The 27770-nt window shown below is 49.5% G+C and overlaps 1 protein-coding gene across 1 annotated transcript; it reads right to left on the bottom strand.

Annotated features, from left to right (window-relative positions):
• Positions 1 to 205: 205 nt before the first annotated feature.
• Positions 206 to 27159, bottom strand: LOC122365258 (cell adhesion molecule 1-like). The gene is made up of 6 exons (XM_043336292.1): positions 27029 to 27159; positions 9247 to 9455; positions 8859 to 8994; positions 7500 to 7633; positions 6242 to 6461; positions 206 to 1664 (listed from the first exon to the last, which is right to left on the bottom strand). Exons 1-6 carry the CDS (start codon positions 27078 to 27080, stop codon positions 1585 to 1587), a joined length of 831 nt encoding a protein of 276 aa, XP_043192227.1. The 5' UTR covers positions 27081 to 27159; the 3' UTR covers positions 206 to 1584.
• Positions 27160 to 27770: the final 611 nt, after the last annotated feature.

Genomic DNA, 27770 nt, shown 5'->3' with positions numbered 1-27770 from the left:
AAATTCGACATATATACTCCCTCAATGTGACCAGACGTCTCTGTCAGTTACCGTATGCAATAAATCATTCATTCTGCGAGGTTAACGAACCGGTATATGATCCCGAATATCCTGGCGTCTCTGGCCGGGGATAAGGTGAGACCAAAATCAATCCCAGTGCGCGACCGTCCCATCGCAGGCGTGGCTCATGCATAAACCATGGCGGTGAGTGTTGGTACTTATATATACTCATACAGCTGAGATGACGGCTGGCTCCCCGCGGGCCGCTCGTCGTCCCATCGGTCATGTTGTCGCCGCCGACGGAGGCGGGGCGTCGTCACCGACGGCACGCGGAGGAACATGGCACAGGACGCGCGAGCGCCGGCCGCGAGCCGACGCGGTGATTACACCCGGCGGTCGGCAATGCGCGACAACAGAGATGACGCAGCTTATGATGCGCGCCGGTAGCACACGCGGTACACGAGAGCAGTCACGAACGTCATACAGCTACAGATCTTTCGAGACAGTATAGGTTGCCGCTGCCAAGGGATTTTCACATCTGAGCGCGCAAGTCCCGCGTCCTCTAACCGTATACCCAGTGACGGGCCAGACGTCCAAGTCACTACCCGTGACCGTAGACGCCAACAGACGCTCACATGAACCCAACAGCACGGCAGCAGAGCCGGGATCCGAGGAGATGGAGCAGCGGCAGACTTTCATCTGACTTCTGAACAGGAGTGGGGGCGCCGTCTCCCCGGGATGGGAACTTCACGACCCGCAGCACAACGCAGATGCACACGCCTCCGCACATTAGCCACAGGGAGCTCCAAAGGGGATTACGGTTCGCAGGGAACAGGATATACGGGAGATATTACATCAGCCCACGCGAAGTGGAGCTGGGGCAAGGGTTGACACCAACTCTGACGCTGCGGAGGGCGCTTCCCCCACGCCAGGGACAACGCGCTATCTCATAGAGGAAGTCGGCGTTATCTCACAGAGGAAGTCTGCGGACAGAGTCTCGCCACTCGCGCAGAGCACTATCAGGAGCGGGTCACGATTATACCTGTAACACTCGTCGTTCAACACTCTGTCGCCTACCAGCTGCAAACTCAATTCGCCACTCAACCAGTCGAAGATCTTAAGGTCTTCTGAGGAACCGTCTTCGAAGATTTATCTTCATAGATGTCCTTTACGGAGGTGAATATCTAGACGATTCTGCAGCGGCCCTCAACAGATCTTTTTTCCACGACTGGGTGGCATCTTCACTGAAGATATCCCGACACCGAACAGTCATAAGTCCACCGACGTTCTATCGTCAGACAATAGTTATCTCTTCACACCAAGCGTTCCTACCCTCAGTCTCGTGAGCGGCCACCTTGCCCGACGCTGACCTCGTGGTGCCCCTCCCTCCACCAGCGGCGGCGGTGGCACATTTCTGTCACACCGTCACAGCCGTTTGTACTAAAATCACTGACGTGGTCCCTACCCCGCTCAACCCTCGGCCGATCCACCGACGACCTCCGTCAATCACGTGACTCGGCCGGTCGCTGCAGTAACGCACGGCGTGGCAGTCACGTGATGCGGTCACTCGCTAAGGTGAACCAGTCACGCCGCGTGCCGGATGGCCAGCACCGAGAGCAGCAGCAGCGGTAGCAGAAGCGGCAGAGGGTCGCGAGCAGCGCCATCTGAGAAGAAAACAAAAACAAAAGGACATTAAAAGAGGTAGTGAATGATGTTAAAAAATGATGCGCAATATGTCATGAGAGTTGCATAGTTATTTCGTGTTTTTTGTGATAGCCGTCGCTGATCTGACATGTGATTGTGATATTGATATGTGATGTGAGAGTTTTTATCCAAACTACATTGAGTAAGCTAAAAAGCACCAGTGAATGCGCAGCGACCACATATTTTAAAAAAAAGTTTCATCATCACAATAAGTGAGAGAGCATATGCTGAGCCTCTTCCTTTGAGTATCTTGTGATAACTTTTGGGGCATGGTTTTCTCCAGGATCTCTCCTACCGCGACCTCATGGCATCATTCTAAGGTTTCCAAGCACATGTTCGCATTTGTAACTCATCATAATAGCCATTTCACCACCCTCTGGGATAGCTTCTAATATTCTTGTAAGTCCCCGATTATCAAATCCCCGGCACCATTTTAAGCGTCCCGTAATTTCCCTGTTTCAATTTCGTTAGAGCGTGCTTGAATCCCGCGAATCCCGGTGGATTAACACCTCCCACGAGGCTGACAGACATATTTTCACGATGTGACGGCAAATCCCGCAGAAACGGCACCCCATGAAGGTCGTCTCACGCCGCTATCCGATGTTTTGTCATTATGTTTTGAACTGACATGTAAATGTTAATAAAATATCTTCCATCCTCCTGTGGCAATCATTTATTTAAGTCCCATTGTTCTAGCATTTGCTGCTTAGTGCTTATCCTAGGTTCCACTTCTCGTGATCAGGTTAAATCACTAAAATTGTTTTAACAAGGTTTCGCCAAGGCTTCACGGATGTAGAAAACGACCGACTACATTTACATCCATTTCTCAAATCAACTAATCATCACTTTTTTACTTTTTATCCATTAAAGGGACTATCCCACCTTCTAAAATGTTGTTAAAACCAGTTAAATTGTGCCCGACTTTATAGATTGGATGACCAGGAACACGGTTCTGGCATTTATTTTTCATTAAACATCTTAGGCTTCCCATATTCCAAACACAAACTTTCAAATATGTGACGTCACAGCCCAAAATTACCTCCTTCCCCAGGCCACATTACTGTCATAAAGCTGATTCTTTTTACTCTGTAGGCACCACAACAAAGTTCAGACCAAGTTTTAAGCGATTTTTCAACGAACAAACCCATTTAAATCAGAATGACTAAACGAGGTGACGTCACACTAACGGTCGCTCCATGTTGAAGATAGGGCCTTGTACTCGTACAAGGCCCATTTTCAAATGAAGGGAACGAATTTCTTCAACACCAAGAGGCCGCGGGGGTTGCAACCTAGATAGATAGTGGTTTCTGAACCTCGCCGCAAACTTGGCTATCTCAACTCAAACCCCCTGTTAAAGGTGGGATAGTCCCTTTAAAGTGCAGTGCTTTTTAATGTTGAATAATTTGGCTTTCTAACAATACGCATCACCAACAAAGCCAAAGAGCTTCTAAAAAATGAGAGTAAATCGTCCTATGCACTATTAGATATGACAATAAGACATAGAACGAATCACTTCGCGAGTGCACATACCAGACAATATTGTCACCAATAACCATCAACTGGGCTCATAGTCAGCCGTGCGCTCGGCGCCCTTTGACCTCTACACGGCGCATTACCAACTGAATGTCGACTGCACGGCCGGTTATTGCCATTGACAACAAGTGGCACGTCACCGGACGGTGTCGCTATTGTCGCTGTGGACCGCCGGGCAGCCCCCGGCCGGCCAGCCACCATCGGGCCTTCCCGGCCGGCCGGTACGCACTGATTGCTACACGAAACGGACCGCGCGGATCGCAGATGTCATCAAATATGATGGATGCTCAAAGACCATATCGACCCCGCTCGTGGGCGGTCAATTCACTCACTGCGTCCTCACAGGGGCACAGCTTGTCCACAGCGCAACCGAGTGCGCAAGCATGCATGGTCGGCCTGCTTATCGCCGAAGCACTGCGCCTGATGGGAAATTAGCGCGAATGAAATGCTCGTCATCGGCGATGGCTGTGCCGAACAGCGCTGTGTTCCGACTGCCCGTAGTAGACACTGGTCCGCTAGCCGGGCTACTAATGTCGGCTGTTTGATTGGCACCGCGACTGCTGTAGCGTGCGGGGGACGATCGACTTTGCATGCCGCGATGTCCGGCCGTCAGACCGACAGTTATGCAGTCCGTTCGACCGTCTGTCTGACCGCGCGACGGGCCCACCGGGTGACCGACAGAACGACAAAACGTCTGATTGTTCGTTTGTCATGTCCAATCTGTCTATTTGTCCCGTCAATTCATCCGTCCAGCGGTCGTAAGTCCGTCCGTACAACTATCTGTTAGGGCAAACAACCGACTAATCGTGAGAATGACGATATGATTTTTAGTCCTCAATCATTTCATTCTATTTTTATCAATCTTATTACTTCCGTTATTTTTTGTTACGACCGAACCTCTGAGAGTGCAGTCTGTAATCTGTCAGGAGGTCCGTCGATCTGTTTGTCTATTTGACCCTCCTCCCTAGTCCGATTGCTTGTGAACGTAATGCCACCGCGGTGCCATGCATACACTGGCGTCGTTGGAGGTGGTGTTTGACCTTTACCGCTGCAAGCTTTGCCAACAGGCCGACTGAACTACCTTCCGATTGCCGCGACCCGCTATTTCCTCCATGTCCGCTGTCCTTTTGCGTCGAAGCCCCACGGTCGGTTATGAATCGAAGGCGGAAACCAAAATGGTCATGTACACATTTAGGGCGATACGACATCCTGAAGAAGCCCACTGGGTTTTTGCAGAAAAGTGGTTACTTAAGAGAGGGTAGAGGGAGACAAAAAAGAGAGGGAGAGAGAAGTAAAAAAGAGAGGTAGATGGTGGGAGAGAGTATGATGGAGTTGGAGAAAAATAACTTATCTTTATCGATCACTATGCAACAAAAAATGAAACATTTTCTGTTCCTGGAAAGCGACCGAATTTTTCTTATTCATTGGGTCCTATTATAACCGAAATGGGCATTAGTTTTGATCTGAAAATGTTTTTCCGGTTTTCAGAGACGATTTTCGATTTTTGGCCCCGAAATTCGGTTTTTGGCCCACCGTGTTCGATGTAATTGAGTAATCGACTCGTGGTAACTTTCATCGCCTTTCCTATGCCACAAGCTTTCGAATGATATCTGGTTTTGCATATTTGCGTGCAAAAATAACGGCATAAATCAATGTTAAAGTAAGAAAATGTTGAAATTTTGTAAAAATTTGACTTTTTTTCGATTTCATTTCAAAATAGAGGAAAAACTAAAGGCCCTATCCAAATTCTGAGCCCAGTTCCTTGAAGAGCATTCCATTTCCGTTCGGAAGGTACCTTTTTAGTGCATTTTATCGGATTCCTGTGGCGTCCAGATTGAGTTAACCTAAACACATATCCTATGTCATATCACATAGCATTAACCTGATAACGTATGTTAACGCCATAGGATCAACGAGGGGTCAACTGAGGTCATGTTGTTGACCCCTTGTGACCTCGGGTCACACGCAGGAACTTACTTTTGAGCAGTCCTGTCGCTCAGAATCTTGATCTGTACCTCCATTTGTTAGAATGATTCTTCATGCACTGAACACATATTGTCATGGAAATGGCTGGGGGCCCGTTTTCAAGTGACTCAATCTGGACGTCACAGTAAACCGATAAAATGCACAAAAATAGTACCTTCCGAACGGAAATTGAATGCTCTTCAAGGAACTGGGCTCAGAATTTGGATAGGGCCTTTAGTTTTTTCTCTATTTTGAAATGAAATCGAAAAAAATGTCAAATTTTTACAAAGTTTCAATATTTTCTTACTTTAACATAGATTTATGACGTTATTTTTACACGCAAATATGCAAAACCGGATATCATTCGAAAGCTTGTGGCATAGGAAGGGCGATGAAAGTTACCGCGAGTCGATTACTCAATTACACCGGACACAGTGGGCCAAAAACCGAATTTCGGGGCCAAAAATCGAAAATCGTCTCTGAAAACCGGAAAAACATTTTCAGATCAAAACAAATGCCCATTTCGGTTATAATGGGACCCAATGAGTCCAAAAAAATCGGTCGTTACTCAGGAACAAAATGACTGTTGCATAGTGTAATGAGAGGGGTTCAGGCGTTGAGAACAAGTTATTACCTCATATTGCAGGTATTCTATCGTTATGCTAGGCTCATGCACAAAAACTATTCTAAAACAATACATAACAAATATAAAAATGCAATGGCACGTCATAATTTAGGAAAAATATTATAGTTGAAATTAAATAAACTGAGAAAATAGCTCGTTACTGCCAACAAATCAAATCATATGCTTCCCTTAATCCGGACTTCCAGCTCTACCAGACTTATGGAGCGATGTTATAAAACATATTTACGCAGAACTTTTCAGAGAGCGGAAGCAGCTTAAAGCAGGTTACATAACGCAATGGCGCACCATGGAAGCAGAAGAGCATACAAAAGCTGCATGGATCATGACTTATCCAGAAGTTATCAGCCTATGTTCGGTGCTGAGCAGGAAGTGGATGGGGTACTCAGTACTCACTGGAGAAGGGCCCGGCTCCCATTGGCTCGGCCGTTCTTCCCCACATCTCTCGCTCGTGGGTTTTCCAGTAGAGAGCCGATATTTCTGCGGCGCACTTGACCTTGATGCCGCCCTGGCGGAGGTGGCCGTGACGCAGGCGGAACTTGAGCCCGATCTTGGACGTCTCCAGACCGTTCCTGTGCCGTCGGATCGGGTAGTCGCTCACCAGGCTCGGGTCGGCCTGTCGGTGGGGAGGGTGTTAATGACACCTGTGGTGCTCGTTTGACACACCTCGACACGCCCTGACACGCCCTCCTGACACGCTTACTACCGTTCCCGACACGCCCCATGGGACACGTATAACTGACACCCGCGTGGTGCGTCCTCCTGCGATTTGGACACGCACCCAGTCCGCTCCAAACGCCTCCAACGCTGACGTGAGGAGCGCCAGGACCGCGGTCGCGTGCGACGGTCTGCCACTGAGCAACGTTTGGTGACGGGCCCGCCGGGGGCGGGGAGGAGGGGGAGGGCTAGCGACGCCACCGGCCCGGATATGCGAGTTCAGGGCGGTATTACTGTCGTCGGTTGTTAATGACCTGGCCGTCCTAAGCGGCACACTCGACTTGAGACTCAATTACAGTCGGCTCAGGACGATCGGAGGGGATCGGCGGCGGCGGCGACCGATCCACCGCCGTGATCCCTGGACGTTTGGAGGCTCACCAAACGTCCCCCTCCCTCCCTCTGCTCCCCACAAACCGACGGGACGTCTACCGTCGGCGCATCTCTCCCTCCCTCCCAAACGCAGACACCTCTTGCAGGTCTCCCTCGCCAGACTACCGTAGCTCCCATCTTCAATAAATTGTAGCGCGGGTGGTGAACCCATTCAAGTGGGGCAGCGCCGTTCCGACGGGGCCGGTGACCTCAGTAATCGGGTCGTGGTCACGAGCTCTCGCGATGGAGTGAAACCTTTGTGACTGACCCGGCCTCTGGTAAGAACCGTCTGTCGACAGTGATAAGGTGGATTCCCGGTATTCGAGACCACACTGCTACACTCACTCAGGAGGCCCAGATAGCTCGGCGAAGCTTACTTGAGCAGCTCGGTACGAAAAGCTTGGCTGGTATGGCCGAGGAAGCCGGACAGATTAACCGTGCGCCCCGGCGTATTCATTGCGGAGACGCTGGGGTTGAAAGTGCTCCATAGAACCGTTCCCCGGACGAGGCAGGGGTTGCACCGGCGGACTGGGGGCGAGGTATCGGATCTGCAGCGCTGTGGTCTCACCTGCTCTCCGTTGATATACCAGGTGAGTGAAGCTGCCGGTCGACTTGGCGCCGATGTACAATTAATCAGCACCGGCTCGCCAATGCCGTACATGTCTTGTGCGCCATCAATCCGCGGTCCCTCCGACGGCAAATCTGCAGACAGTGGAAGCGTCAGGTGGTGCAAAGATAGTTCGCGTTTCTCGTTTGTTAGAACAGGTAGAACTTGGGGATGATCCGCTCTGGAAAGTTATGATGGTTGTGTATTAAAGTCTTTAGTGTGTCAGAGACAGCTCAGAGGATTCTTCGCCCACAGAAAAGGACACCAAGAATACTTGTAATCATACCACGGGACGAACGGAAGCTCATTGCTGAATGCATTTTAATTGCTCAAAGCTGAGGAGCTGGTTGATAACTTGGTGTATAATACATATATGTAAAGGCTGGTCTCACTCTCCTTTTATCAGCAAGTGCGAGCTAATTGGTGGGTGGAAATGAATATCGAAAAGAGCCAACTATCGGATCAATGCACGATATGTGCAGTTGAGCACATCTCAATTATTGGGATAACTGAATTTAGGTTTTATAATCCCATCGCTCGACCCTAACCTTATAGATGAAACCCAAAGGCCATTTGTGGCATATTACGGAGCTTTATCTGAGTCTCAGCGTCTTCCGTAGAGGACTGATGCCGGGTTGTTTGGTTTGGTCACTCCTCTCGCTTGGCGCCACGGATGCTTTTAGCGTTTGAAATATAGCTTTAGCCTTTCAGTGAAGGAAACGACCGACTACGATCGACTTACTCATCAGCTCAAGGCAAAAATATTCGAACGTCGTGGTCTGTGGCACTGGCATGATAACCACAAATGCATGCAGTTGCTAGTCTAGGATCAATAAATATATGAGAAATAAGGACATTCAATGCAAACAGTGAATTTTACTCGGCACTATCTCGTCCTTCAATGCCAGTTGCGTCGGAACGGATACAACGAATAAATGGGGGTGTCATTTTTTTGAAATCATAGAGTCTACGGCAAAATAGAACCAGTACCTTAGAGGCAAAATCTCAATAGCCGTTTTCACGACGGGCTATCCGGCGATTGCACCTAATTTGACCAAATCTGCACCTAATCTCTTTTACAGCAAACATCTTTATTTTATGTCTTTATTTCAGTGTTTTAATCGATGATACTCTCTGATAATATGAAAAGCAGGCATATAAGCAATTAGTGCAACCCTAGCTGATAGCTACTAAGAGATACCCTGAACCTAATTTGACCAAATCTGCACCTAATTTGCACCAGATGTGCACCAAATGTGTATCAGATGGCCGTCGTAAAAACGGCTAATATCGTCGTGGGGCTGGCACACGGAGACTCACCTATAACGGCCATATCACCGTGTCCCTGCACGGTGAAGTAACTGGGTGCCTCGATGGCGATCTCACAGCGGTAGCGACCGGCCGAGTTGAGCGGCACAGAGCGCAGAACCACCGTGGTGATGTTACTGGCAAACGTCTGTCGGGGATGGGGGTCATCGGGTCACCGACACTAGGTCAAAGTAGATATTAATAAGTCATCGTCAGAGGTCATGGTTAGAGGTCACCGGGTCATAGTCAGAGCTTATTGGTGATAGGAAAACAAGCCAAACCAAAAAGGAAAACTTGGCACGTTGTTTTAACGGTTATTCAAGTTCACGCCTGCCTGAAATTAAATCAAGACCAAAAACTATCTGCAGCCTGTAGGGTATCGTGATGCGATGTTACTCACATCCACGAAGATTCCGGGCTGGCTGAAGGTCTGGATGGAGGGGTTTTCGCCGGGCGAGAAGCGGTAGAACTCGTGGCCGTTTCTGTACCAGTTGACGGTGTAGACGGTCTCGCCCCAGTTGAGTTTGAAGAAGCAGGAGAGCATGGTGCGCGTGCCGGCCTGAACCGGGGAGGGGATACTTACCCGGGTCAGATGCAGACCGGCCGAGTCTGCGGAGAGAGAGAGAGAGAGAGAGAGAGAGAGAGAGAGAGAGAGAGAGAGAGAGAGAGAGAGAGAGAGAGAGAGAGAGAGAGAGAGAGAGAGAGAGAGAGAGAGAGAGAGAGAGAGAGAGAGAGAGAGAGAGAGAGAGAGAGAGAGAGAGAGAGAGAGAGAGAGAGAGAGAGAGAGAGAGAGAGAGAGAGAGAGAGAGAGAGAGAGAGAGAGAGAGAGAGAGAGAGAGAGAGAGAGAGAGGGCGGGTTAGGTCACGTCAGGAGAGGAGGCACTGAGGGGCATTGGATGATTTTCGTCCGAGCTCGAATAAAGCTGGCAAGTGGCAGATAGAGCTGCATATCATGCAAATGATCCGCGAAGCAAGTGTGTCATTTATTAGAAACACTGCGGCTTATTTCGCTTGAATCTGGCTGGGGGGATCCGTGCTATCGTAAGTTATATCGGACGTGGCTGCGAAACTTCTCTCGGTACGAAACTTCTCTTGATCGGAAGAAAATCGGAGGGATGAAAAAGAAAGAGCGGCAAATCGGAGCTACGTTGTACGTAAGTTGTTTCGCAGCGTTTAAATGCCAGTTTTACTACGATTTAAATGCCAAGCAGATCAGCTGACCTCGTAGTACCATGTCGATAAGGTCGAATTCCCCTTACGTCTATAGTGTAAAAGTGACCCTTATTGCAAATAGGCTGTCAGGGACATCTCCTCCTCTGTAAATTTGGAGGGATCATGTGTCGGCATTCCCATGTTCGTTTCGGAGTCCATCTGTTCCATTTGGAGCCCGTCAGTTGGCGTCAAGAGTTGGCGCAGCGAGCGCCCCGAAGACTGCGTCTGCGCACGAGGCTTCGCGATGGAGGAGTATTTTGACGAAATCGCCCTCGCTGCAGAAGAAATACAGGGACTTGTTGAGAAAGAGGAGGCCGCAGTGTGCCGACGACTTTAAACTGTACGCCAACGCCAAGACCAAGGCAATCAGGGGGCGCTCAGATGATCGGGAGGTTTCAATTGATCAGGGACCCACCAGGTGACCAGGGAACCCTCTGATAACCAGGGGTCCTTCCAGTAACCAGGGACTCCTTCAATAACCAGGGGCTTCTCAGTAAACGTGGGCCACTCAGGTTACTGCAAGAGACAGGAGTCCCTTATAACCAGGGACCGGCAAGGTCTCTCAGGTCCGTTTTTGACAAAGCTGTTATTGACGTCATATGCGAGCCCTTTCCCACCAGCAGAGGGCCCTTTCAAGCCTTGTTAGGGCCGTTTAACGTCTCTTGAGTTTCCTTTGAGGCTAGGGGCCTCTTCAGCAGCCGAGGGGTCTTTGAGGCCTTTTTGAGGGCCTCTTAACGTCAGCTGAGGACCGTTGGACGCCATCTGAGGACCGTTTGGTGCCTTCTGATGGCCAGTAGATGCCAACTGAGGGCTCTCTGACACCAGCTGAGGGCACGCTGACACCAAATGGGGGCCTCCTGACACCAGCTAAGGGCGCTTTTATATTTGACACGAGCTCAGGGCCCTTTGACGCCCTTTGAGACCTTCTTTGGTCCGTTTGACGCCAGCAGAGGACCCTTTGGGGTCATATGAGGGCCCTTTGCTGCCTTCTAAGCGGCCTTTGAGGCTTTTTGAGGGCCGCTTGACGCCACCTGAGGACCGTTGCGGTTGGACTCCAGTTACGGACCGTTTGAGGCCTTCTGATGACCATTTTGCGCCAACTGAGGGCCCTCTGACACTAGCTGGGGGCCCTCTGACACCAGATAAGGGCCCTTTAAGGCCTTCTGAAGTCCGGTTAACCCTCGCCCATGTAGGGGGGGGGGGGTTGTATCAACCCCCCCCCCTGAGGTTTTTTCGAAGTGCACGCTAAACGGCTTGTCGTAGCGGGCTGAAATTTTCAATACCCTCTGGGGCAACCTTTGCGCATCTTTTGCCGAAAAAAATTGATCGGGTCATGTCAGGTCACGGAGTTATGACGTCATAAGAGGTACAGCCTCCGGCCGGATTTTCACAAACTGAGTGCCAACGCCCGAGGTTTCCTGCCGGTGGTACGGACATCGGTTGATGGATCGTGATGAAACTTCCCATGCATGTTGGGGCAAGTATTGGCCATCATATGGTATAAGAAATTTGACCGGGTCAGGTCAGGTCACGGAGCTATGACGTCACAAGAGGAACAGCGTCCGGTACTATTTTTGAAAAGCGCCCGAACCACTATTTTGCTAATTCTTGTCACCTCAATGGGAATATGCAGCAATATTAGCTTATATAGGGAGCAAATGGACCTCCCAAATCCAAAAATACAATCAGATTTCAAAAATTTAAATTTTGATTTTTCGAATTTCTGCCGCCGACTGTGACCTTGCCGACTTCCGGCGCTCCCAACGCGCCATTTTTAGAGCTAGGGAAACGAAATACATACCAAACGATAGAGAATTGATCAAGAAACACGATAGTGAAGGTTTCAAGTCGATATCTCCCACCGTTTTGCCGCAATCGCCGCCGAAAGTTGAAAAAGTATTTTTCCGAAAATTTGACCTTTGACCGGTCAAAAGTAGGTCAAATGTTGACCTAGGACCAAAAAATATACCACCAATCGCGAGATCTCGGCGAGAGCAATCCGTTGGTCTTTTCCGCTAAGCTCTACGACGCTCCGTTTTCAAACGCCAAGGGGGGGTCGCACCAACCCCCCCCCCCCCTGCATGGGCGAAGGTGGCAGATCGCCGTTTACGGGCGAAGGTTAACGCTAGCGGAGGGCCTTTTGAGGCCAAATGAGGGCCCTTTGAGACCTTATAGGGGCTCCTTGAGACTTTTGAGGGCCGCGTGACGGCATCTGAGGACCGTTGTACTCCAGCTGACGACCGTTTGAGGCCTTCAGATGGACTTTTGGCGCCAGCTGAGGAGGGCTCACTGACACCAGCTGGGGGCCCTCTGACACAAGCTAAGGACTCTTTAAGGCCTTCGGAGGGTCGTTTGACGCGAGCTCAGGGCCCTCTGACGCAGGTTTAGGGCCTTTTGACGCCCTTTAAGGTCTTCTGAGGTAGGTTTAACGTTGGCTGAGAGCCCTTTGAACCCATCTGAGGGCCCTTTGAGGCCATCTTGTGGCGGCATGTGGCCCTTCATTTGGCCATCTGAGGGCCCTTTGACACCAGATGAGGGCCATTTGACGCTAACCGAGGGCCCTTCGAGACCATCTGAGGACCCGGTGACCCCATCTGTGGGCCCTTTGAGGTCTTTTGAGGGCCAGTGAAATTTCACCACAATACCCCTGGCTGCGCTACTGGGCATTTATGGACTCGTATGGGCCTGCTGGGGAACGGGATGGGCCCTCCCGGTCTTTTCAATCATTATTTCAGTTCATTTTACATGGTCTTCGGCGGTCTAAGGATTAGGGGCCCCAACTCGAATGGGGGGAGCCCCGTGTGCCCTCTCCTGTGTGCGGCCTTGCCGACACTACACCGCTTCCCCTCCCTCCGCCATAAACGCACCGCTGCACTGTTAGGCGCCGACAAATACGGACCGGCGCCGCAACCGGCTCCCCCGCGGCCTGCCTCGCGTTGACATAGCCCTTCCCGAACACCAGTGTAACCCCCACGCGGCCTAGGTATCGCCGCGCCCACCTGTCCGCGGCGCGGCCTCTGATGGCGTATCGGATCATTGATGGTGCGATACATGTTTTGGTCAGATTTTCGCAATTAATGCGAAAAATTGTCCAAAACACTTTTTAAATTTCAAAATTGAAAAAAGTGATTACAAAAATGACGTGAAAGTGACCGTTTTCAACGTGTAAATTTAAAACGCTCTAGCGCAGCCATTTTTGAAGAAATCGACTTCAAATTTTGCACACGTGTTCATCAACCATATTTGTTTAACATATATTTCGGTTTTGTGAAAAGTTTGAAAATTTCTTATATTTTTCTCTTGAGAAAGAGGTAAAGCTTCGCTACGATCGGCCTTCCGATCGACCGAGAAGATTCGTAAAGTTAGTTCGTATCTTCACCATTTGCGATACAACTTGCGTATCTACTTAGCCTACGATGTGATGGATCCCTCCAATATCTGTTCCGATTCAATTTACGTTTGATCGCAACTGCGAGGTGCCTTGCGATCACATGGATCCCCCCAGCCTTAGACTGCTCTGGTCAATGCTCAAATGGTCCGATGTCAAAGCCCCGAAAATCGCAGGGTAGGTGCTCCAGAGGCTTCATCGTTGGTAGGCATCATGCCGGCATGCGGGAGATCTGTGCCAATTGCAGCACAGCGTAGCAATTGAATGGAAGTGGTGAAAGAATCAAACATACATTATTCTATAAAAAAGGAATGTAATTATAACTACACTGGGTTGTTAAATTAGACTGAGTGGTTATAAAGCAAATGTTCAAAGCCGGCAGGCAAGTTCAAACTTAACTTGGCCCATGTGCTTCAATAAATAAATAGTTGACACGCAACGAACAATTGTGTTCACTTACAAAAATATGGTCGAACATAAGATTCATTTTTGCATAATTTATCAGAAAACATTTCTCCTTCCTTTCCTACAGCTACTGTTGATGCATTAAGACGTGAATTTATGCCACTAATACACGCCTTGCACGTAATAATCAACAGCACAAATGCTAATTTGGCATGCGATTTCCTCTGTGCCCGGGTAAGAGTCTCGTAATGGGGAATATGGTAGCTGTGTACGTCACTGCACGTGCACTTAGCTGTGAGCTATGAGCCCTTGACTGTCGGGGTGCATTTATCATGCCTTACAGCCGTGGCCACTTCAAATAATTGGTTTTCAACAATCACCTTTTTGAAACATGCTTGGCTTGACTAGGTCTACACTAGCATATTTGCAATTATACACAAATATACATACATACATGCTCACAACGGTCCGATGATCGGTTGGTAGATGCCATGGTATTTGCAGTTTGGATAGTGCAACAGTATTGCATCATATTCAAAAATATTTTTGCCTATAATTGTTGTACCTATATCACCTATCTGTGCCAACACAAGCACTCATCTCGTCAATCACCAACAGAACTAGATCACTCCTGAGTCTGACCATGATGACCGTAGTCATTCAAACTGCTACCATCAACCTCTACCCCAGTCTTCCTGTGACGCCATATCTCCTGAGCTGCGCCGCCTTTCGGTGACGTCACGTGTGCTGAGCGGCGGCGGACCATTAGCGTGACGGTGGTGAATTCATAGGGCGCGCGTGCTGCGCCACCGTCCGTCATCGCACCGCTATGTAACCGCCGGGGGGCGCCGCCGGGCCGGGCTGCCGAGGTTAGCCCTCCGTCCCCGACCGGGCTCAGGCGCTGGTCGCCTGCTCGGACCACCGCAGGGACTGACCGAAAGAACGACCAACACAGGGACCGACTGACCGAGCGACCGACCGGGCTCAGGCGCTGGTCGCCTGCTCGGACCACCGCTGGGGCTGACCGAAAGACTGCCACAACACAGAGGGTTGATTGACCGACCGACAGGGCCTCGGGAAGGTCGCCTGCTCGGACCACCGCAGGGGCTGGCCGAAAGACTGCCACAACACAGAGGGTTGATTGGCCGAGTGACCGGGCCTCAGGGACTGACCGAAAGACCGACCAAAACACAGGGGCTTTACTGGCCGACCAACAGAGCGGGCTCAGGGACTGAGCATTTAGTAACTTCTTGATCGTGCCCCCGGGACTGACTTTGAGACCAACTGGCTGAGTTCTCCCGTTTGGCTGCACTGTCTAACCGAGCTGCACTGTCCGATCATATCCCAGAGAGACCGAGGCTAGCTGCCTGCCCCACTGGACAGAGGCAGTGACCGAACATTGTCCGACCGATTATACTCGGAGCGTCGAATGCCAACCAGTGAGGCTGCTTTCTTCCGGTAACTTCGCTGCATACAAAACGGAATATGCTACACAGGGACCGTTATGCGCCTCCTTCTGTTGGGAGAAATTGCATGAGCTGACATGAGATAAAACTGCAGGAAGATAGATGAGTGTGCTTATTTATTTCAGCAATGCATTATGTGGACTAAGGTCATGAACTTTACTCTCCTTTGGTCTTATCTGGACATGAAAGCTGTTTCGGTGACTCGTGGAAATGTCATGCAAACTTTGTACTGCCTTTCATTTGCGATTAAAATGCTCTGGCGTAATGTATGTACATTAAGATGTTCGCTATAAAGATGTTCCCGCGTACTGTCCATACTTAACCGTACATACCTACCAACGCTGCAGTAAAAGCTCATCAGGGACATACTCCGCTGCCCTGCGCTCGTGGTCCCCATCACCCCTTCCTCGACAGTCGTTCAGTGGGAGCACACGCACGGTCGTTACAGTTCGGTCGCTTCCCTGCCGAGGATGGCAGCGGTCTGCCATTTCTGTCCCCCGTCCCGCACCGTTGGCCGTATGGATTTTCGCCGACCATATCGGTCTCCGCACATGAACGCACGTCAACGGCGAGACCCGCCTGCGAGACCGACCAGGGGCTGACCAGAACGCACTCTGCCCTCGTGGGTCGGAGCGGAAGAGCCGTGATTCGGGTGACAATTTATGGGGGCAAGAAGCGCCCACGCTTGGTGACTGAGAGGAAATCTACCTTGACGTTGAATCTACTGGATTAATAAAACGGAACGGTCTAATAGTGGAAATCAAAACCTGAAGAATAAAGTCTACATTTTAACTGTTTTGAATTTTCCTGGTTCGTTGTTGAGGTAAACGGCACAAACTATGTATATAACGTGGCTCATTTTACCTGACCTTACATATAATGCATTTCATTAAGTTCACTCACACATCCAACCGCATTCTCACAGCTCTTTATAAAATAATCCTAATGCCACCAACGCACGCATCGCGGTACCATTCGGCTCAGCCGACTACCGTGACGGACTCGCCGCGTTCTTTTCTGGTCAGACTGCAGCGCGGCGCCTTTGGCCACGCTCTCGTGTTAACTAAGTGCAGTTAGTGCTGGGCTGGGACAGGAAATCGTTGTGCCACCGGCGCCGGTGCCAATCGCTCCGCTCCTGACCTTAGTGAGCTGGTAGAGCTGGCAAACTGAGCTTTGACAGCCGCGGGAGAGATGGTCAACATGGGGAAGGGGGGGGGGGGGCGCGTCAGGACGGGCGGTCGACGGAAAATAAATGGGAGACTGGATACGGGGTGGCGGAGCTGGGTGTGGGAGGATGGGGAAGTTGGAGGGGATGAGTGAGTGTGAGGGCTGGGGAGAGTGACGTGATTTGATGTGACTGATAACGACCAGGGTTGAGGGTACGCCTGCTGTACTGTAGGGGAGAGCGGGGAGAGTTGTATCGTGTCCAAGTTGTATCAGGGCGAATTGTGCCAAACTTTTCCAATAGATAGCGCTCGTGACACGACCAGCCGACGAGGTTTTCCGGGCGCAATCTTTCCCTGTTCTGTCGTGTGGCTGGGTGGACGCGTCTCGAGGTGAGAGCCGATTTTATGTTTTTTTAATGTCATTCTAAAAAAAATAAGTTGCAAGAAAATGTGTGTTTTGGGCATTTAGATGCGTACGAATTTGAAATATCTCCGTAGCGGTGGTGAGGGTAGGTTCTAAGGCTGCGTGAGTGAAAATGGATTTCTCCAGCTGTCCGCTGTTTTTGAGCACGAGGATGTTTTTTTCCAAGATGGCGGTGAGTTACATGTTGTATCAGAGCCGGGTGGGGTATGTTGTAACATGCATGTATGTATGTATGTATGTATGTATGTATGGGTATCTTGCTTTTGATCGCGAAAGCTAAGCCCTGGCTCGCGTTTGTAGGTAGCTAGTCAATACTCGTTCCATTTCGGCACAATGTGTTGGCTTCTTTGCTCTTAACGGGCCACTTTTGCGTCTAGTCTGTTGATGTTTCGTTCGTTTCGCGATGTTTCGTTCGGATTGCATTGACCTCCGTTTGGTCTAATACCTAAAAGTGAAGCCTTTGAGCATATACATGTATTAACCCCATTCAATGTTGTTATGTTCAAAACCAGTAGCAAGCACACTCCCTGAAACGTGAAATACCTAGTGATACAAATTACCCCACCATGTGATACAACTCAGGGGCGGATCCAGGAATTTTCGGGAGGGGGGGCGGCAAGTCGAAATAGGGGCGACCTGGCAATCCGGGGGCGCTCCATACAAAGGGGGCGCCAAACCGTCAAAATCGGGAGCTAAAAGCCCGCGCCGTACTAGGGGGCGTTATCGCGCTCCCCCACAGGTTTTTCGCAAATATCTGAAAAACGGCTGCGCGCAGCGCAGCCATTTTCAGCATACCTTATCATGCATCTTTTTTGCACATGTTGTAAAAATGTCTGACGCGGGTGATGGAAGGTCAGGTCACCAGGTTATGCCAAGTGGCCTAGCCTAAGAAAAAGTTCAAATGCTTACCATTGCTATACCGACTGAACGATTGCTTTGAACCTTTCAGCGATTGATGAAAGCAACACTATTCATGAAATGTATATCTCGGAATTTCGATATCTGTGACCTAAGGTCAGGTCAGTTGTGCGACGTCTCCATTAGGTAGGTATAGGTATAATTAAGTCTTTGGGAGAAAACTGAAAGGCATCTCTTTTGGACGAGCGCCATTCTAGACAATATCAAGCATTGGGATACATATAAAATTAACACACTGAATAAGAACATTGCACCTAGTGTGACCACTCATTATGTCCCAGAGGTCATCCCATGTCATGAAAGGTCCGCAACAGTTTTTTTTTAATAACTTTTGATAGATTCAAGCTAGAGCGATAAAAACACCTCAGCTGTGTTCAGCTCGACGATACGCATCGACTGCTATGCAGCATGACCTTTCTCGGTCAGGTCATGACATTGACCTGAGGTCAAATTCTCAAAATTACCCTTCATAAGGTCAACCTTAAGTTTGTTCGACGTGTCTCGACGACAGAAACGCAATGCTGGCAAACGTAATGTCGAGACTCTCTTGAGTCAAAAGTTATTGCAGGAAAACATTGTTCGTAAAAAGGCTATTTTTAGAGTCTTTTGCCCTCTGAAGGCTAAACCGTTGACCTGAGGTCAAATCTGAGCGCAGCTTGCAGAAACACCTTTAAAAGGGCTATCGAATGCGCTTTTCTGCGGCGCTATAGCTCTATTGGTTTCCGAGTTATGTGCCGCTGCTTCGAAAACGGAAAAATGTTGAAACAGGCAACATTTTACCTTTGATGACCTCTGGTGACCTGACATTCGACCTGACCTAAAAAAATGACCGTTTTGTTTTCGTCCTGTTTTTGACGATCTTTCGAATGCCGCTTATCGCGTGTCACTACGCGGCCCAGGAGCCGAGTTAGACGAGGGAGTGTGCCCCCCCCCCCCTCCCCAGCAGGACACGGAAAACTCAGACCACCAGCATGGCACGGGTTAAAAGTCGTAGATGGGCACCGCTACCCTAGCAAAAGATAGCAAAAAGGTGACCTCCATTTACTGGTGCAGTCCTCCTCCTCCCGGTGATGCCCCCTCCTTTTTCTGGAAGCGTCTCACTTATGCTAGTATGCCTCACTTCCCGGGGGCGCCCAACCTCCGCTTGGATCGCCTAATCCATTATGGAGAGACCCACTTTGCTTAAGTCGCCTCATTTCTTCCTTCTAAGAACGACCAATTTGCTGTAGGCGGCCCACTTATCTGGGACGCCCATCTTCTGCTACAAGTACCCCTCTTCTTCCTGATGCGTCCCACTTCTACTACGAGTGCACCTTTTCTGTTAGGGCGCCCCTTTGCTGCTGAGGAGTCTTTTCTACTGTGAATAGGGCGGCCCTCTCCTGTTTGGCGACCCCAAATTCTGCTGGAGGCGCCCCACTTCTGCCCAACTTTTGGTGGGGTGCCCCTCTCTTGCAGGGGACACTTCTCTTTTGCTGGAGACGCCACTCTTGTGGGGGCGCCCTTCCACTGCGGGGAACGTCTCTCTTCTGCCAGAGGCACCCCTTTTCTTCTTATGGGGCTCTTGTTTTTTTTTTCTGGGGCGAGGCGACCCTCTGCTGCTCGGAACGGGGCACACCTCTCCTTTTACTGGGGCACCGCCCCTCTGCTGGGGCTGCCCTTCCGCTGTCGTCAGGGGCGCCCCTCTTGGTAGAATATACTCCTTTTCTTTTTGTAATGGGGCGCCCCTCTTCTACCGGGGGCGCGCATCTGCTGCTGGGGCGTCTGTCTTCTGCCGGATATTGTCAATGGGGCGGCTGGGGCGCCCATATCCTGTTTGGCGAGCCCAACCTCTGCTGGAGGCTGCCTATTTCTGATTAACTTTTGCTGTGGCGCCTCTCTTCTGCTGGGGCGCCCCTCTTCTGCCAGTGGCACCCATTTTCTTATTATGGGGCTCCTTTTTTGCTGGGGCGCCCAGCTGCTGTCAGGGCGCCCCTCTTCTCGGAATGGGGGCGCCTCTCTCCTTTTCCTGGGGCGTCGCTCCTCTTCAGGGGGACACGTCTCCTGCTAAGGGTGCCCTTCCGCTGCCAGGGGCGCCCCTCTTGAACAGAAGGTATTTTATATTCTTGTAACGAGACGCCCTCTTCTGCTGGGGGCGCCCATCTGCTGCTGGGGCGACTCTCATCTGCTGGGAATAGGCAATTGGGCGTCACTCTCCTGCTTGGTGAGCCCAACTTCTGCTGGAGGTGCCCTATTTCTGCTGAACCTTTGCTGTGTCGCCGCTCTTCTGCTCGGGGCGCCCTCTCTGCCGCGGGATATGGGCGCCTTTTTCGGATGGCGGGGGGGGGGGGGGCGGCCGCCCCCGTCGCCCCCCCCTGGATCCGCGCCTGATACAACTCACCCAAGCCATGGGGCAAGTTGTATCAAAAACATTGTTCTATTCGGCAGACCGTAGAAGAAAAACTGGTAGAAGTAGCGGAAAAGTTACTTTGCACAAAAAAGCAGAAGTATCAAGGAAGGAGATAGTATGGAAATAATGAGTTTATCACGGATAGTTACGAGGTTATGGGTCTCGGAGTAAAAACTGATACAACCCACCCCACTCTCCCCTATATGCAGAAGCTACTATGGACGTCAAACCCCTTGAGACCCCACTTTTTTGCGATAATTTCTAAATGCGTCAACTCTCGTTGACAATATTCTGGCAATGTGTGTTTCAGAACCTGCCGAAACTTTAATTACTAAGGTATTTTGACGCCAAACGTTTATGAAAGGTACTTCTCATTCACTCGTAATGTTAAATTTCACGGAATGAATCTGCTGTTTGGGTAGAGGCTACGCGCTCATGGGGCGGAGCCACGTAATGACGTCAGCGCTAAGCTCCGCCCTACCCCTCCGACGCTCCTTGCCCGGCGACCGGTCACTCGCGTCTCTCGCTCCATTCAGGCTTGATGGTGGGCGGTAGCTGGTAGCGGTAGCGGGCGCTGGTAGATGGCATTTAGAGCAGATGGCGCTGGTGGCGGGGCTCGAGTGTGGCCGAGCGCAAGCCTCTGCCCGGGCCTGAATTGACCTTAGCATTACGAGTGAATGAGAAGTACCTTCCATCAGACATGGGCACGGATCCCAGACGACCAAACACGAAAATCAAGATGACCACTAGATTAGTGGTCTTTAAGCGTGGAATTATGGTGGAAAACATGGCTAATAGATGTCTCTCAACGAACCAACTATTTTGCATTCCCTCAGAACTGTTAACCCTGAAAGAATGCAAAATAGTTGGTTCATTGAGAGGCTTCTATGAGCCATGTTTTCCATCATAATTTCATGCTTGAAGACCGTAAATCTAATGGCCATCTCGATTTCCGTGATTGGTTGTCTGGGATCCGTGCACATGTCTGCCTTCCATAATCGTTTGGCGTCAAAATTCCTTAGTAATAAAAGCTTCGGCAGGTTCTGAAACACACATTGCCAGAATATTGTCAACAAATGTTGACGCATTTAAAAATTATCGCAAAAAAGTGGGGTCTCAAGGGGTTTGACGTCCAAAGTAGTCATCGGTTATCCGGCCTTTTTTAGTTACTATCACACAAAGAGCTTGCAGCTTTATTCATATTAACAGCAGAAAGAGACGGGGTCTTTTAAACACTATAGAAATGTTTCCCTTATCTCTTTTAAGTTTAGATTGTCCCACTTTCCTCGTGCTCCTTCGCTTCGTGAGCGTCCACAGCAAATCCCTGGCTCGGCTCATGATGGCCAGTAAACTGTGGTAACGTCGACACGGCTTTTTCCGACGGCGCGTTATGAGGCGTGGACTGGTGGCGGACGTCTCATGGCACAAGTTGGCCGCGGGGGTCGACCCCGACCGGCTTGAGTCCGTACCACTCCGGTGGGGTGTGCTGCTCAGGCCCGCAAGGTCGTGTCAGGCAGACTACGGCACGCCAGGACACATGAAGGAAATATGACACAGCAGCGGCCAACTTTTGAACGGCGCTGGATTCAGTGAAGGATCGCGGTGAGTGATTCAGGAGGTCGGGAAGCGTGCGTTCCGTGACACGCGTGTCGTACATTTCCATAGAAAAGATGTGAATTCAATGGAACTGAATGTGTGTTTTATTGGTTTCAGAATTGCTATTTCTTGCCAATTCATATGCGGAGATTCAAAAAGCTGAACGCATAGAGTTATCGATTTTATGAAACCATTCGTTTAAATTATCTTCTCACTCGTCCATATCGGCGTAATACACTTGCCCGTATATGATGGAGATTCACTCACCGATACCTAAAGCAAAGACAGTTTTACTCATTGCAAAGCTTATGGAAAGGCTTGGTATCACCGATCTCGGTCCGCTCTAAATAGCTGCACCGGTTGGATGCGGCTAAATAAAGCTGAGCAATGTGTAGCAACTGATAAATGGCTTGCTCGGCTCTACCTCTGGCTTTGCGCACGAAAAGAAAATGATGGGTACCAGCGGAAGGCGTGGGAGCAATCGGATTATGGGGACCACCAGCCATTTATGTGTGCCGTTTGAGATCTATAAAAGCTGATCTGACGCAATAAAACATGCATTTTATTTGCTGAAGTATACTTAAAGTGAGCTTGTGCGTGTCAGTGATGGTCAGTCATGGTCAGTCTGTAGCATAAATTTAGCGAAGAAGCGGAAGAAGCTCTGCAATGCGTTTGCGTTGTGACAGTTGGCTGGCTCTGAGCTGAACAAATTTGCAAATAACGCTTTCAGATGATAGATTTAGAGGCGGTTTTTGCTCCTTGGCTCGCTCCCAATACTGTTGCATTCATTCACAAGAAAACGGATACAGCCACGGACGTATAAATAAACCCTATGGCAGTGCGTCCGTGAATGCGACCAATATTCAACAGATGCGATAACTTGTGTGTTTATATAGCTTCCCATTGCACACCCATCTTAACCCTCGCCCGTATTGGTGTTTTTCCAGCCGCGAACGTATAAGGGGGGGGGGGGTCCGTTGGACCCCCCCTTGCCGTTTCGCCCCTGATCGAGCTAGAGCTTCGCGGAAAAAACGAGCGTGTTGCTCGTGACGAGAGGAAGCCGATGATACCCAATTTTAAGGTCCTAGGTCATTGGTTGACCTTGCAGGTCAGGTCAATGACCCAAAAGTCGGGAAAATCGGGACCTGTTAGAACGTCGTGAAGTGTGGCTGCTATGGGGTTTTTCGGGGTGCTGATCACGAATATCATGTTAGTTTTGATCACAGATGATGTCTTCATGCATTTAGGCCAGGTCGGGTCAGGTCAGGTCAGGTCAACCAGTAAGGGTATTCGTAGTAGGTGGCAACCGCCTCTAACAGCTTCGTAACATGTTACGAAGGCACCAAAACTACTTCGTAAATGTTCATATGGTTGCTAAATTCGAATTCAGCTCCAAAAACTGGTCTAGAAACATGTAAAACTCGAAAAAGTGAACCGAGGTCATCAAAGGTCAATGACCTGACCTGACCTTCAGGTGACCTTGACACCCACCCTAATGCATGGGGGCAACATCATATCACATGTTTGAACGCTTGAAACCACGAAAAGACTGCAAACGCGCGGCTAATGCGAGCCGACATACGCGGAATCGCGATTCCGGCCAAACATGGTCTCGAAAAGTAGGTCACAGGTCAAAGGTCATTTGGGTCAGGGTCATGAAATTTTCAGGGTAGGTGTAAAATTGATGAACGCGAGGGTACTGAAAGTTTCGTCGCGATCGGCCGCTTTTTATGCGAGTTATTTGCGAAAAACCATGGGGGGTCCGTTCGACCCCCCCCCCCCTATACGGGCGAGGGTTATGACAAGTGACGACTCAAGAACGTTTAACAATACTTGAATTATTCGTTCTTTTCCAGGCATGTTGCATACCCATATCAAACAAGAAGTGATTCCACCCGGTCACAGTATCTCAAAAGAAACTTATATTTTCAAACCGATGTGTCAGTGATAGTGATAGTTCCGACTTCCGATAGTGTAAATTCTAGGCACTGTAGCCGACGAATCACAGCACGCCACGTCACAGTTACCGCGGTGATTAATTGCGTCATAACAACCCACTCAGTCTCAGCGTTCCAGACCATAGTGCTCCGACCAACGAGAGCCTTGTTTTCTGAACAGCTTTTAGCGACCACCGCCGCAGGGCCGTCGTTAATGCTACGACAAATCAGCGCTCATGGCCCTCAAACAAACGCCGTCGACGCCGCTGCTCGGCGACATCGGGTGGTGTTTGCGCACCCTAATCGGCCCCGGCGATTGTTCCAGTGACATTCCGAATCGTTTGGTTTATGCCATCGCCGCTCGTCGAACTCACATTGGCTGGGTGCAGATCGATGTAGGCTTGCGTTTATGTTGCATTTTATGGCATTGGTCCTGGGGTGTGCGCGTACTGGATGGATTAGCCGTTGTGTTATAATCGCCTGCTTCTGATCGAGGAAGTACCGTAAACAGCCCGAGTTTTGCGTAGTTTGTAAAAAGATCTTCCAATCTGAAGCGTTTATAGGAATCTAATAGACATATTTCTAATCTTTCCATTACAGGCAATCAATTCGATCAAATCGTTTGAAAGCACTGACAAAGATTTTGAGGGGGGACAGGAAGCAAAAATAGTTAAGTCTGGATGAGTCGGAAAGTATGCCTAAAACTTTTCTGCAATCTTCAGAAAACACTGTGTTCATTCTGTGCTTCATAACAAATGACATCTTCACTATAATGCTAGACCACAAATAAAAGTCTCACGTACATTATCAACATTACGGGGTAGCTTCCAAAACTACTATAATACCATACAGAAAAAAATAACATGATGGTCTTTAACCATACAGTTTTCACTGGAGGCACCTATGCAGCGATTGCTAGAATAACTAACAGCACGTCGGAAATGTGATCTGATGCGTTTCGGTCGTAAACGTGAAGCATCACGCGCCTTCCAGCCAAATGGCACTGCTCAAAGTTTCATATGCGTTACGTTTTATAAATTGCTCCCGGCGACGTGCTGTTTTTATTCAACGCAAGACGGTGATAACGTAATTACAGGCCAAGTGAATCAATTAACATTGCACTAACTAATGTCAGTCATACCATTCAAAAGCGAGTGCTATCGTGTACGGTATTTCGCTCATAAATGAAATGTGAACAATAAAAGTTTTCGTGCTCCTTAGCAACAAAGTGGTAGCAAAGCAAAGATTCGGGCAGATCTGTGATGCAGAGCTTCCGTCGTTCTGACAATATGGCTTTGGGTAAATTATTTTGTCTTCTTTCATGGAAGAACTTTGTAATAAAGGTGAAACACTAACAATATTGTGCCAGTCAGGGTCATAATTTGTAAATCACATGGAGCACAGCACGTGAAGAGAACCTAAGTTCTCATGCACTTTTGTAAGCTAAAAGCAAATTTTAATAGCATCAAAATATAATTTTTTATTTGCTGTTCATTTTCATCACCCTTTTTATAATTGCTTATCAAAATATCAATACTTTTCAGCAAGAGAAGCTGCAACTAGAAGGTTGCAATATGTGCAACCAGCACTCTGTGATGAGCCACGCTTTGTCAGCCAAAAGCAGCGACGAGCCTCGAGTACTGTACGCTTCAGTCGGTAGGTACCTATGCCAAAATCTTCCATGCGTGCGTACTGCGTAGCATCGGGTTTTATAAATAAGCGCAAGAGAAGGCAAAACAATAGCCGTTTTCACGACGGGCTATCCGGCGAATGCACCTGATTTGACCAAATCTGCATCTAATTCCTTTTATAGCAAATATATTCGTTTTATGAATTTTTTTTTTCAGTGTTTTAATCGATGATGCTCTCTGATAATATGACAAAGCAGGCATATCAGCAATTAGTGCAACCGTAGCTGATAGCTGCTAAGAGACACACTGAACCCGATTTGACCAAATCTGCACCTAATCTGTACCAGATGTGCACCAAATGTGTACCAGATGGCCATCGTGAAAACGGCTAATATCAATGGAATTGAGGATATAAACGTGTAAAATTAATTTGCTTCTTTCCCTATTAAACATTCTACCTTTCAACCTTTGCGAAGAACCCCCCCCCCCCCCCCGGTGGGGAGATAAGCATACCCAGGCCTACGTTTCGGTGTAACCAAAGTAGCATCTCATATTATATAAGATATAGGTATAAAGGTACTATATCTGTGCAGTGGTGATGTTAATGCGGCGGGTTTGCCCTCGCCGCCCCTCCTTATTTGAACTTCTCCAACCTCGCCAAGTTTTGCGATCGCTCCCAGGTCTGCAGCAACCAATCGTGTCTTATGTTGCCGCCGCTGCTTTAAGCAGGTTGGCCAACTTCCTGAGCCGCCCCCGGTCAGCTCATTGGGAATATGCCGACGTACCCCATGAACGACCGATCCGGCGCCCACTGCTTTTAAAGTGGAGGATTGTTTGCAGGGTGCATGGGGTTTTAGCTAAACCTACAAATATATCAGTTGAGCAGTAATGGTACTGCTCGCTTGTAATAATATGCTTTGCCTTTACCTACCACGAACCACAAAAAATTGAAACATTGGCATGAAGGTAGCGTTTGCTCATGGTAGAAGGTAGCATTACTCATGCAATGTCTATTGTCTAACCATCGTGACACTATCCTACGTTTTGTTTTTGTTTCACGTTTGGATGGATTAGGACCATTTACTTTATTGCCACCATTGCAGAGCCATGAATGGAGAGGATATGGTGATTGAGCTGAATCGACCACCGACAGGTGCACGGCAAAGGATGTGCCTGTCCCGATTTGACCGGAGTGGCCCTGTGGGACTGGACAACTGTCCGGTGGGATAGGTCATCCAGCTGAAAACTAAAACGGTTATTCTGGTGGGATGTGCTCGTAATGGAGCTGATCAGTGATCACCAACGCTCCATGCAGGTTGTCTGGGTGGGGTGGCCGTTAGCCGCGAAACGTAGTGTGGCAAGGATGTGGATTTGCTTGCCCAGAGGAAAGATAGGGAAGATTCAGGTTTATCGTTAATTTGAAGCCTGAAAGTTACCTGGTTGCTTGATATCGCAGTTCAAAGCCTTACTCCAATTGTACAAATTTGTCCTCCATACGGAATCATTCGATTAAAGAGAAACACTGGCAGAAGAATCAAAGGCTTTAGTCAGGTCCACACAATTTTACTCACCTCACGTTTAAAAGCACACAGGCATGGCGCACGCCCCTGGGTAGTTTATCCACTTGCCCTTCCTCCTTCCCTCCCAACTCACCTCTAACCACCAGCAGCAGCAGGCTGAGCGCCAGCCTCCCGGCGACGGCCATCCTCCCGACTCCTAGATCACGCACGTGCCCGGCTCCGTCGGCTCCGCGCGCGCGACTGGACTCGCCGCCGCCGCCGCACTCGACTGGCTGCCGTCGTTGCCGTCGTCGCCGGCGACGGTGGTTCGGCGTGGGGAAGAGGCGTCGGCGCGCGACCGACGCGCCAACCCCGCCAGGCTGGCTGGCTCGAGTGACGATAGCGGGGAGTAGGAGGGGGGGGGGGGGGGGGAGGTGAGGGGGAGTGACGGAAGCGGTGACGGAAGCGGAGGTGGTAAAGGAGATAAAGTCTTTGGACGATGAATTACGGTGGGTGGAGCAGAGACGGAGGAGTTGACAGTGATGAGGCTGCGTGAAAACAGCGGTAGGTGAGTTTGCCAAACGGCTCGCAACCGGGAGCCGCTTGGTTCCACCGCATAAAAAACTGCCCGCATCTTGACCGCATTTCCCCAGCTGGTTCTTTCAATTGTTCATATTGCGCAGAAAACTCAGTAAGTAATTGAGAGATCATTAATTACTCAACTAAGAGGCGTGCTCCCATCTCAGACTGCAGACATACCCGGTGAAGGACTGCTCCGGTTGTTTTTCAATAGAAAAACACAATTCTAACGAATAGTGTTTGTCTAATCAAGGAAAAACCTCAGCGGTTATTTCTTTCTCTTCACAGCCAGCGCCATTGCCAGGAGTAGGAGTTTA

The sequence above is a fragment of the Amphibalanus amphitrite genome, unplaced genomic scaffold, assembly GCF_019059575.1.
Source record: "Amphibalanus amphitrite isolate SeventyFive unplaced genomic scaffold, NRLGWU_Aamphi_draft 000725F_arrow, whole genome shotgun sequence".
Taxonomy (NCBI): domain Eukaryota; kingdom Metazoa; phylum Arthropoda; class Thecostraca; order Balanomorpha; family Balanidae; genus Amphibalanus; species Amphibalanus amphitrite.
This window is presented reverse-complemented; position numbering and strand designations above follow the sequence as displayed.

What these genes read in the sequence shown, in the direction of transcription:
- LOC122365258 (XM_043336292.1), bottom strand. Translation starts at nt 27,080, where the DNA reads ATGGCCGTCGCCGGGAGGCTGGCGCTCAGCCTGCTGCTGCTGGTGGTT. An exon ending in GGTATATCAACGGAGAGCAG is followed by an intron (nt 6,462 to 7,499) that starts GTGAGACCACAG and finishes CCCCACCGACAG; the next exon opens with GCCGACCCGAGCCTGGTGAG. An exon ending in GGGAGCCGGGCCCTTCTCCA is followed by an intron (nt 1,665 to 6,241) that starts GTGAGTACTGAG and finishes TTTTCTTCTCAG; the next exon opens with ATGGCGCTGCTCGCGACCCT.